Below are 12,275 nucleotides of genomic sequence, written 5' to 3'. Positions count from 1 at the left end.
GCACCATTGTAGGATGGTGGTCCAAAGGACCAAATTCAAGCAGAAATTGCTTTAGTTTTTTCCAAATTGCAGTACTGGTGATTTCAAATTTGCATTGGACGATATTATGATGTTGATTTGAATGTACTGTAGTCAGGGTCCCCACTGTATTTGTATTCAACCATTGTAAATGTACTTTTTCCGTGAAAAATTTGGTCTGGTATTCATCATTGAGATGTGACAGATGAGCCTGAACTAGATAACAGGAGCAACATGAAATGTTTTAAAAACAGGTTCGTGCTTGCCGATCAATATTCTGGTCGTGTCGCAGTGGCCCCTCTGAGAAATGTGAGTTTTCTTGGCAGGACAGGACTTGGCAGAAGGGCAACACGTTTGATCCGGAGTTAGGCCCGCTTCATTCAGACGTCCTCATTGCTTTGTCCAACAGGACGGCTCTTTACTTGCTTGACGGAATGGAAAGCGTCCACGCTGCTGAACTCTTTCCTCTACGAACTAGTGTGCATTTCTCCATTTCAACCGACTGAGCTGTGCAATTAAATGAAACCACATGAACATTTGTTTACCTCATGTTTCCCCTTCCGTTTTTGCGTCTGCATTTTTCACCAACGTGCTCATCGCCGTGAGGTCATTCACACAGGTCCAATTTCTCTTTCATTGAGTCGAATAAAAAGTTGCAGCTGGCTCGTCTTGAGATGCTCTGGACCGCTGTTACCGGCTCCAGTGAGCATACAAGATATGGATGATTTAACTTCAATGACCCAGAGAGCGTAGTGTGTCTGAGTGGGAGCGACTGAGGGCAAAGCAACAAAGGATCATCATACTAGTTTTCCATCATCACATTTTATATGTGCTTCTATTTTTTTCCTTTATAGAATTTGCCTTTAATTTGCACCCTGGTGAGGAAGGTGCTTTAATGGTGCTGACCTGTCATTATTATTATTATTATGGGCCTGTTCTGGAACGGGGCCAACCTCCCTTTCTCCATCCGTGCATCCATTCTGTTAAATGCTCTTTCACTGATGCATCCTGCAAGGAGCGCTCATCTGTCACTGCATTCAATGTCGATTGAATGTCAAAGACGTGATGTGTTTTTAAAAGCTCTGGTTTTTCTTCTTTTTTTCCATTTGCATTCAAAATGTTGACTTGTGGTGGCCCGGTGGTTAGCGGTTAGTTAGAGGGTTCAATTCCATCTCCGGCCTCCCTGTGTGGGTTTTCTGTGGATACTCCAGTTTCCTCCCACATTCCAATAACATGCATGGCACGCGGGGAGGGACACCCTGAACCGGTTGGCAACCAATCACAGGGCACACAGAGACGAACAACCATCCGCACTCACACTCGCACCGAGAGACAATTTCGAGTGTTCAATCAGCCTGCCATGCAAGTTTTTGGAATGTGGGAGGAAACCGGATTACCCAGAGAAAACCCATGCAGAGAACATGCAAACTCCACACAGGGAGGACGGAGCCGGGATCGAACCCACGACCTCTGTACAGTGAGGTCAACGCGCTAACCACTGGACCCACCGGGCCGCCCCACAGGGGAAGAAAAAAAAGACAGATGCAGTTTCATAAAAACTCGCATGCAATGACACAGTTCAAATACACAACGTGTGAAGGGTATGCTACGTAAGAAGCGTCTGCCCGTTTCCGCTTAAGCAAGTTCAGACAGAACATACACACGTTATCATCTGCCCCATCCTCACTGTTTTTATATATTTCTATCACCTCACCCGGGGAGGGGTGTTTTTGTGAAATGCTCTAAACTATTCCGGTATTCTTTAAAATTGCTCCCGAAAACCTAATCGTGACATGCTAGGTCAAACAACAAGAACTGTGACTGCGGTTTGTACGCGGCTTCGATCTCACAATACAGTTGCTTTCATCACGTATTTATTTGCTAATCTTTGTTTAACTTTTGCATGCGTGGTGACAAGCCAGGGGCAAATTCAGGTCAATCCACTTGATTGCATCCTCCACAGAAAACAAAGCCGAAACAAACAAAACAGGGAACAGTCGCCCCCACCCCCGCCCCCACCCGCCCCTCAATCCACTTTTCTGATTACTTCTTTATAAAATATAAATCACTGAATATCAGTTGCCTTGAATACTAACATAATTTGTGTCAGACACAGAGAGTGTCATACAGAATTGGAAAGAATCCAGCTGGAAAAATCCAAAGGGATGAAAGTGGACCATTCCCAGCAGAACCCCGCGAGCCAGCGTCCTGACTGACTGGCCCAGTTTATCTGCTTATACAACAGGCCAATGAAGTCCATTGACCCTCTATCATCTCTCATCACTTGCTTCCTGGAAGGAGTTTTCGGAGGAGAACTTCAGAGCACGGAGGGTTCAGTAATTAGAGCAGCTGCATGTCAGCAGGGAACGAAAGGAAATGACAACGAAAGAATGAGGAAGAAGCGCAAGCGTGAGCCAAGGGAACCACTTGTCATTAGCTCTCCTTCACACGCCAAGTCGAGTCTCATGAATAGCAAGTCCGAATCTTGTCGAGGCTTTCACAAGTTCGAGCCGAGCAAGTCTCGAGTCTAGAAATTGCAAACTTAAGTCCAACTCGCTTCAGTTCATGTGATTTGAATCTCCCACCGCTGGTTAATGGAACTCAAAGAGGACGGTGGAGTGAAATCCGGTGGAGTGAAATCCGGTGAGGCTCTTTCTAAGAGTGATGAGAAATGTGACCGGTGAAAGGTGAGGTCAAGGCCACCGATCTGACACAGGTCCAGTGAATTATCTCCGCGTCCTTCATCCACTGTCATAAATGGCACTACAAGATTGGACTTTGGCCTAACTCATGCTCGAACTACCGTAAACCTAAACTTCATATGCCACTTGTTTTAAGCAGAAGCTCCTTTTCGTTGTCTTTGTAGACATGGAGTGAACCGTAGCACAGGCCTGTTGATAACTCAGCGAGACCTAAAGAAGGATTCAAAAATAGTTCATCCTTCAGAAGACCCAATTGATGCGGTCTCGGGAGGCTTCTTGTGCCCCTTCAAGATCGATGTCGAGCACAGTCGTAGACAAACAACCATTCACACTCGCATTCATGTCTGTGGACAATTTCAATGAACCTGTCATGTATGTTTTTTTTAGAATGTGGAAAGAAATTGAAGTAACCAGTTAAAAAAAATCACGGGAAAAGGACCTTGAAAAAAATTGGGGATTGAATAGCAATCACAAATTCAGGGTTCGGGGGAATTCAACCCTACGACATTTTTGTCATTTTCAATGAGTTACAGACGGAACGCTGCCACCTTAAACTGCCGCCATGTGCTGTGTGATCATTAGCAGAGAGGTTACAGCTCATACACATGAAAGAAAAAACGTGAATGATGTTGAACAAGCCATGCAGGACTCTGGAACAGCAGTTTTCCCCCGCCATAGTGTGGTTCATCATTCATACCTCAACATTTTTTTTTTGGTGGGGCATATCTGTCACAAAAATCTGCAGTAATCTGTGTACTTTTTTTTTACCCGGAGGTGGGTAAGGAAATATTTTTTAAACGCCATACATGTATTTTTCATACATTTTATGCTAGCAATTTTTTGTGCTTTCATATATGTTTGAAAGGTGTTTAAAAAGTGTGTTTTAATATTTTGAATCCCAATCGGGTGGCTTTGCTCTAATATTAGGTGCACAGGCAGGTGGAATGTTTGCACTATCAGTGACCAATGTGTTTCAATCTTGCATGCGTGGGCCTGTGTTTTGTGTCGGGCAGGGGGTTCGAGCGATGTGGAACGAGACTGAAGGGTTGACAGCTGGCTTCTATAAATAAATGTCGCAGGCAGGGGGCAGATTGAGAGGGAGAAGGAAGTGTGGAGTTGAGCTGGGAGCGAAGGAGGGCGGGCTGACAGATGTGCTTGAGTACACAACACAATGTGAGAAAATTGTCCTCTCCCCTTTGTTCTGAGCATGCCAATGAGTCATGTGCTCTCTCTGTGTGTTTTTTTTTGGGACTCATATTTGACTCCTTTTGTTTTTTGACTCATACTTGTCACGACTGCACAGCCCAAAGAATGTCACAGTTGTATGATTTTGATGCGCGTGGGCCTGTCAACTTCCTTCCTTGTCTTACTTCACACTTGTGCGTCACTCAACCGCCAAGTGTACTGTATGTCAGAGATCGAGATGAGGGAGAGGGGACATCTGCACATTTTTACTAAATGGTTACAACTGTATCACGTCATCCATCCATCTGTCCATTTTCTGATCCTTTTCTCCTCACAAAGGTCGCAGGGGGCACCGGAGCCAATCCCAGCTGTCTTCGGGCAGGTTGGCAGCCAATCGCAGGGCACACATGTATGAACAAGCATCCGCGCTCACACTCACACCTAGGGACAATTTAGAGTGTTCCATTAACCTGCCACGCATGTTTTTGGTATGTGGGAGGAAACCGCAGGACCCGGAGAAAACCCACACAGGCCCAGGGAGAACATGCAAACTCTGCACAGGATGGCCAGAGAATCGAACCCTGCACCTCTGCACCGTGAGGCGAACATGCTAACCGGTCTACTTGTATCATGTCAATAAATTAGAAATGAATAATGTTCATTCGGTTCATAACTGTAACCACAATACACTGTGACATCAGATGTCATCTCCTTTACCCTCCGATGTTAAGAAGCTTAATTGAACGTACCTGGGATTGAATATCTGGATTCTGAAAAGACATAAAACACGTCCGTGGGAATGAATAAGTTAAGGATTTTAATATTTTTACAAGTTGAGTACAGGTAGTAGTGTAATCTAATTTAATTGGATGTTAATACAGGATTCCTTTGATTGTGACCCTCAGAGAAGGCATAGTTTACACTTAGCCATAACCACTTCCTGCATCAAGTTGGCGTGTAATCAGAGTCTTATCGGATCATGTCCTGTTGACTGTTTGCTAACAACTGACTCAGATGAAGTGGATAGCTGAGGCATGAGGCAGGCATCTTTCATTTTCTACTCGTACACTTTGAATCCCAAAGTGTCATGTTTGTGCGTGGATGATATTTACGAGGCTGTCACAAAGCTGGGTTTGACTTGAAACACCAAATAAACATTCAGGTTGTCTTACGCGGTTACACTTGCACTCTGAGCGAGCTTTACCTGTCTCTCTTCATCTGCACTGTGTGAGATTTCACGTGATCTGGCTGTGGGAACTCACATCATTATGGAGTTCCTCAGAATACTACTGTATCTACGGAAACAGCTGGAAGAGGGAAGCGGATCACTGTCTCCGCGAGTGAGCAGGTCATTTTTATCAGGCGGCATCAGGACGTCAGCAGGCCTCTCCTCCATTTCCTCTATTTGAGATTTTATGAAAAAGAAAGAACCATGTACACAATGTAGAATAATTTATACTGTATATCATATTTGTCCGCGTGTGTGTGTTTACACAATACATTTTGGGTGCATTAAAAAAAATGCACACTTGATTTGTTTGTATTTTTGGTTGCTAATCAAGGCAGGGCTTGGTGGCTCGTAAATCGCGCAGGATAACTGCACTTAAAAGCATTGTGTACTATATCTGTCATCATCCAAACACAATCAGCATCAGAAGCCAATACGTTGGCGTTTTTTCACTTTATCAACACATTGCTGAGTGTGAACTTTTGTTTGACAGCATGCTTTCAACTAGGCAGTTTCAACAAATCACTCATTTTAACCCAACTTTTGAAAATTTTATTTTATTTTTATTTTTTTGCTGGAGTTTGAAATTAGAAAATTTTTCAAGACATTCCACCACATTATGTACATCTCCACAATCTAATGACATCCGTTTTGTAGTAACGCAATGCAGAAGAGAAATCTTTCCTCCAGTGATAGCTTGATGTCCTATATGTATGTTGCAGTTTTACCTCTTGCTTCCCTGCCTCCCTCTTGTGTCTCTGCAGCCTCTGGCACAATGGTGCAGGTTGCTGCCCAAAGATGCCGCTAAGATGCCAGAGAGCGCGTGGAAGCTGGTCTTCTACACCATGTCGTGGTGCTACAGCACCTACTTGCTCTTCTTCACCTCCTACCCTTTCTTCCACAACCCACCCTCTGTCTTCTACAGTAAGTCACAAGGGGCAGTCATGTAAAGTCACATCATTTGGTACACTTGCACAATCGAATGAGACACTTAAGAGAAGCTTTTTTTGGGGTCGGGGGGCACACATCTGATCTCATTCCTACATTTGTGCAAACCAATGATACTTCTATTGATTCAGTGCAGTTCAAAATACATAACTTTTTATGAGCTGATCTTATGGCTGCAAGTTGGTTTCAACTTTTTGAACAACGTTTGCTGCACAGTGGGGCCCTGGTTTCCACATCTGCCTCACAGTCGACAGGTTATGGGTTCAAAAACTCTGACTTCTTCCAAAATTCAAAAATAGGCAATGTTGAGTTCAGTTGAGGCTAAATTGTCTGGAGTGGTGAATGTGAGTGTCAGTGGTTGTCTCTATGTGTTAGCCTGCAACCCTAATGAGGATAAGCGTTAAAAAATGGATGGATGGAACATTTATGGAACATATAATTGGTTGACACCCCGGGAGATATTTTGTGGTCGAGGCAAGAGACTGGTCACTGGTCAGTCACAGGGTGCCCGTGAGTCGTGCAATTGAAGATTTTGTCGAGTCCCGATTGTTCCCACTTTGCTCAAAGTCAGCTAGTACAGACTACATCTCACCTGTGAAATGGCTACCTGCAACTCTTAGGGCAATACAATGGAACCTCGATTTAACGAACTGATTGAGGTAAGGGGTTGAACCACTTGTCGTTACAGCAAAGTACTTTTTTCATGACCTAAAACCAACACAATACAAAATTATTGTTTTACATTTTTTTTCCTACACTAAAAAATGGCCAGTACAAGACACAATTTTGTCAATAAATATAAAACAGCTTAACACTGTTGCGAATGTTTTAAAGTTTATTCAAACAGTGTAGTTGTTGATGCTTTGGAGGAGGATAATGGCATACATCTGGTTAGCGCTTCCTTTTTTCACCTCGATTAAAATTAGATGCCACAGATGACAGCTTTACAAAAACTTTGAATTGTCGCCCACCAAAAATGATATTAGAGAGACGTGGACGCAATTAGTGCCTGAGTAAAGAAACAGATGAGCTACGTCTTTTGAGCTGCGGGCTTATGGCGATGCTAAGCTAAGCTAATGCTCGTGGTTTCATTGCTTTTGATGCGAACATCCCTCTACCAACATGGCCGCCTCATTGACGCATGGTTTTGCCTCTAGTCTACTGTAAATCCATCTGTGACAAGAGCAGTGACAGCCCGAAACATGTGACCAGTCTCTGTCTGTTGATGGCTCAACAGCGCCCTAGTCTGGCTTTGTGGGGAATTGCGGCCAATTTGGCACTAACAGAAGGACCGGACAGTATTTTCCATTCAAGCCAGGCACCATTGGTCCGTCAAATGAAGCTTCCACTGTATTGACATTGTTGGAGTATAATCAGAATCTGAAATAAATTGACTGAACGGGTTGCCAGAGCTCTTGTACTCGATTTCATTCGATTATGAAGGAGGACCTAACGAAGAGTCCTATTCCGTTTAGAGTTGCACAGAGAAAATGCATATTTAATCACGATGTTACTGAGCCCGCCTCTTACGTAACTGCTCAAGGTAGAGAAGTCAAGCAGTTTGACAGTATTTGATCAGCGTGAAAAAAATAGAGCAGCTTATGTAGCTCAGCGGCAACAGCATTATTCCATCCTTCGCCCGTAAGCAGTATTGTTTGGCCACATAACCAATGCACAAGAGGCCTGTGGGCGGCCAGCCAGCTGTCTGCCCCCGACAGGTTGCAGAGATAAGAAGCAGCAGACGTTTGTCTCGATGAAACAGCAGCAAGTGGCAAGGCCCGTTGCCACTCTGAAAGTGCTGCCTTCTTATACAAATCGCCCCATTTTGGCTGTACGTGATTATATTAGGGATGCACGGTAGATTAGCGCCTGTTCTCCCTGGGCTTGTGTGAGTTTTTCTGGAACTTTGCCGTTTCTCCAATGTCTCAAAACGTACATGGTGTTCTCTGAAAACGATACATTTCCCATAGGAGTTAGTGTGAATGGGCGACCAGTTCAAAAGTGTACCCCAGCTCTCGCATGGTCAGGTGACAAAATGGGGGCTCCACTGCATATTTAGGTCAGCACAAAATGTAGTCAGCTAACCACTGTTAATTCTTAATTTAGCCAAGTGACATTAAACATTAACGTTAATAACATTTATTCAGTTAGCCTATGGTAAATTTTAAATCCTCGGGTAAAACAGATGTGAGAAATGTAATTAATAAAACAAGTCAATACATTTTTGCTCTTTTTTTAAAAAATCTGAGATGCAAGTGTGTACCCTTCTTATCCCTGTATACACATACGTCATTTCCTATGCAGCCTCTGATGTTTTGCTGGTTTGGAGCAGATTTGACATCATTGTGGTTGAAGTGTGTAGATAGTATTATCTCTCCTTGTGTCGAATATAGTTGGCAGATGTTGAGCTGGTGTGACAACTGAAGCCGCAGTGTTCACGGGGGGCAGAGCTGCTTGTCGGGATTCCACCTAAATCCCTTTTCATCATGTGGGATGTGATTGAAATCACTCTTTTGGGACACAGAGATTACTTGACAAAAATATCTTGTTGGCACTACGGACGAAAACACAGAAAGTCTGCATCTATCCAGCCATTTCCTTCCACTTGTCCTCATTCCGGTTGCAGCCAATCACAGAGCAGATATCGACAAACAGCTCGTCAACCACACTGCCCTAGTTTTGCATAGTTGCATTAAATGTATCTATAATTATGTTGATTTGAAAGTACGGCTATTTTAGATACAACAATTTTATTGAGCAGAAATGCTCCTAATTAACCTTTTTGTTTTATGAGGGGTAGGGGAGGGGGATCACATTTGTAGAAAAACACGATGTAAATGTGTAGTTATTATACCAAAGAGCCATTTAACATCTTGTGCAGGAGCTGTGACTGAATCCCAAAATTCACTTCCTCTCCCAAGTTAAGGACACGTGCATCCAGTGTGTTTCAGACACTGACGTCTCCTCTTCGTTTCTCTAGACTGGAAGAGTGGAATGCCAGTGCCTATAGACATCGCCATCGCCTACCTGATCCAAGGCAGCTTTTACGGTCACTCCATCTATGCCACCGTCTACATGGACGCCTGGAGGAAGGACTCTGCTGTCATGGTGGTGCATCACATCATCACTCTGGCACTTATCTCTTTCTCCTATGCCTTTAGGTAGTTGTATTTGTTATTTTCTGCTATTACTATCAAACATGTTCACGTGCAGGTAAATTTATGGGCTTAGATGTTGTGACCATTTGGTAGATACCACAACGTGGGCATTCTGGTGTTGTTCCTCCATGATATCAATGACATCCAACTGGAATTCACCAAGCTCAACGTCTACCTGAAGTCCAGAGGAGGAGGCTACTTCCTGCTTAATGACGTGCTCGCCAACATGGGCTCGGTCAGCTTCAGCATCACCTGGTAGGTATATGAAATCTGGAAAAAGGGTGAATGAAGACACGGAACCCGCAGTTGCTCCTGGTGCTGGTTTAATTTAACGATCTCGCTGTCCCTCAGGTTCTGGTTCCGTCTGTACTGGTTTCCCCTAAAAGTACTGTATGCCACCTGCGTGTCTGTCCCCAACATTCCATTCTACTTCTTCTTCAACACTCTGCTCCTCGCCCTGTTGCTCATGAACATCTACTGGTTCTTGGTAAGAGCACACACACACAAATATAGTCCTCCCCTGCTAAAGTATGTTGTGCTTCACCACCCACAGACCAGCTCGGTCGGTGATTTTTTTGCATTGAATTTACGATCCCATTTGTCTCTCACAGACATTTGCGATTGAAAATAACTCTTAGTTTGAGTATTTACAGTATGCTTACTGTCATGTCCTTGCCTGAGGGCCACATTTGCACACTCACACAGTAGCTGCTGTATGCCACGGGTCACACGTAGACGCTCACACGCAGACTAGCCGATATCACATCCCACCCAACGAGCACCGCCGATTCGAGGCACATTTCTACAACACAGACACTGCAACGCAAACAATATTTTCTCCACATTTTAGGCTTGCATTTTGTTGTGCCTGTATTCAAATACATTTGCAACATGTTTAAAACGTGTTTCAATGAATTGAAATGGCTTTAAAGCTTAAGGAAGGGGCAAAAGAACTATGTCAAATTATTGATTTTTTAAAAATGTTGCACTTTGCAGATGGCTCTAGAAAGAATGTGATTGGGTCTGTATGTTCCCCCCCCCCACCAGTTCATCGTCATCTTCGTAGTAAAAGTGTTGAAGATGAAGGAGGTGAATGACGTCAGGGAGTACGAGGAGGAGGAGGGCGCCAAGGCAGCAGCGGGCCTGCTCCGAAACCCTCAGGCGGCGGCCATAAATCACGGCGATGATCACCCCGATGATGATGCTGGACATCACAACACTGACCAGGGGTGAGTAGACACTGACACTTGATCTTTCCGGCATCTCAGCGGGGAAAACACATGTGCCGTCTATTGACATTAGCGAAAAGTAAATGAGGGCAGAACACGCTAAACCCCTCACAGGAAGGACCGAGTCGAGATTACAACCTGCGAACTTGCGACTGTGCGGCAGACGAGTGAAACACTTCACGCAATGTGGGCCATCGCTGTTCTCCTGCCCACTGAGTTGCAATATTTGTTGCATTCATTTAGCCATTTCTTCCTAAAATCAGTGAATTCAAATAATTCCTTTATAATTTTTTTAAGTCCGTTGAGTTAATTAAATAATTTGTTAATTTGTTTATTGGAAATAATAATTAATGTCCAAAATAATAATAATTATTTATATTAAATAATTGGTTAATTTTGTAATTGGTAATTAAACATTTGAACAAATATCAAGAATGATTTTATTTTTGGATTATTGTATTTCATGCTTGGTAATTTGGATGAATTATAGATCATTTAAATTGAGCAGGAAAAAAAAACAATTAAAGAGAAGGAAATATTGTATTGGGTTTTGCACATCTGTGACCTGGTCCATCTGCTCGTTTTAATAAATCAAATGTGGACCTGGAGCATAAATGTTTGGAGTCTCACATTTGCACCCATGGACAATTTTGTCATCACTGAACTGCGCATGTATTTGTAATGTGCCACAAAGTGGCAGTACCTGGAGAAAACCCGAACAAAACTCCACACAAGAAGGCTATAGACAAGAATCAAAACCTGAACCTCCTAACAGTGAGGCAGATGTGCTAACCACTTGTGCACCATGGCAGAAGTGTAATTTATAATCCTCCCAAAAAGTGTTATATGGCCAAATTAAACTTGTGAGGCCTGTTTTAATCTTTTTTTTTTGTGTCAGTCGATGTACCATTAATGTATATGGACTCATTATACACTCCATTGGGTATCTAATGACGGTCACTGCGGAGAAAAATGGCAATGTGGCATATTGGGATTTAATTTTCTTTTTCACTATGTGAGAGGGACAAAATATTATCCATGGAAATTTAGACTGGACCGGTTGGCAGCCGGTACATGTCAACAAATAACCATTCACACATCACACACACACACACACACACACACACACACACACACACACACACACACACACACACACCGGCGGACAATCCACACCAGCCCAGAAACAATCTGAAGATTTGAATCCAGAGCCTCACAACTGTGAGGAAGACGTGCTAACGAGTCAACCAGCATCATAGAACGACTTGAGTTGGACTTTGAGGTTCTCACAGTTGCCCTAAAGTGCACAACAAAAAATAATTAAACACAGCAACATCAAACAACATAAAACACAACACAACACCGAACCAACCAAAAGTAAACAACAGCAAATGAAAAATCACAAAACCAATAGCAAAACAAAACAAAACAAAAAAAGCTACAAAAAAGCAAATGAAAATGAAAACATCAAAAACAAACAAAACAAAAAGCCTAACAGCGAATCGCATGAACAAAATGTCATTGTGTTTCGTCGTTGACCTTTTTTTCTTTTGTTGAGTTATTTATTTTTGTGCTTTATGATTTGCTGTTTTGCTTGATTTTAGGGTGTCTTGTCATTGTCGTTTTTGTGTTTTCTCATTTGCTGTTATATTTACTTTTTGATTGTTTTGTTTCATTTTTTTGCTGTATTTTTTCATTCACTTTTTTTGCTTGTTTTGTGTGTTTTCATTTGCTTTTGTGTTTTTTTTTTAATGTTGTGTTTGGTTATTTGTTGTTGTGGTTTGCACTTAGGGGCCACCGTAGGTTC

At 42.9% G+C, this 12,275-nt stretch overlaps 1 protein-coding gene across 1 annotated transcript in view; it reads left to right on the top strand.

Moving 5' to 3' along the window:
* The window catches only part of cers1 (ceramide synthase 1), a 28,310-nt gene that overhangs the window by 10,667 nt on the left and 5,368 nt on the right, over positions 1 to 12,275 (top strand). The window contains exons 2-6 of the mRNA XM_052073687.1: positions 5,898 to 6,057; positions 9,062 to 9,242; positions 9,333 to 9,494; positions 9,591 to 9,726; positions 10,287 to 10,468. Of these exons, the coding sequence (XP_051929647.1) occupies positions 5,898 to 6,057; positions 9,062 to 9,242; positions 9,333 to 9,494; positions 9,591 to 9,726; positions 10,287 to 10,468 (821 nt within the window). The remainder of the gene's footprint in view (positions 1 to 5,897; positions 6,058 to 9,061; positions 9,243 to 9,332; positions 9,495 to 9,590; positions 9,727 to 10,286; positions 10,469 to 12,275) is intronic.

The sequence above is a fragment of the Hippocampus zosterae genome, chromosome 8 (genome assembly GCF_025434085.1).
Source record: "Hippocampus zosterae strain Florida chromosome 8, ASM2543408v3, whole genome shotgun sequence".
Taxonomy (NCBI): Eukaryota; Metazoa; Chordata; class Actinopteri; order Syngnathiformes; family Syngnathidae; genus Hippocampus; species Hippocampus zosterae.
This window is presented reverse-complemented; position numbering and strand designations above follow the sequence as displayed.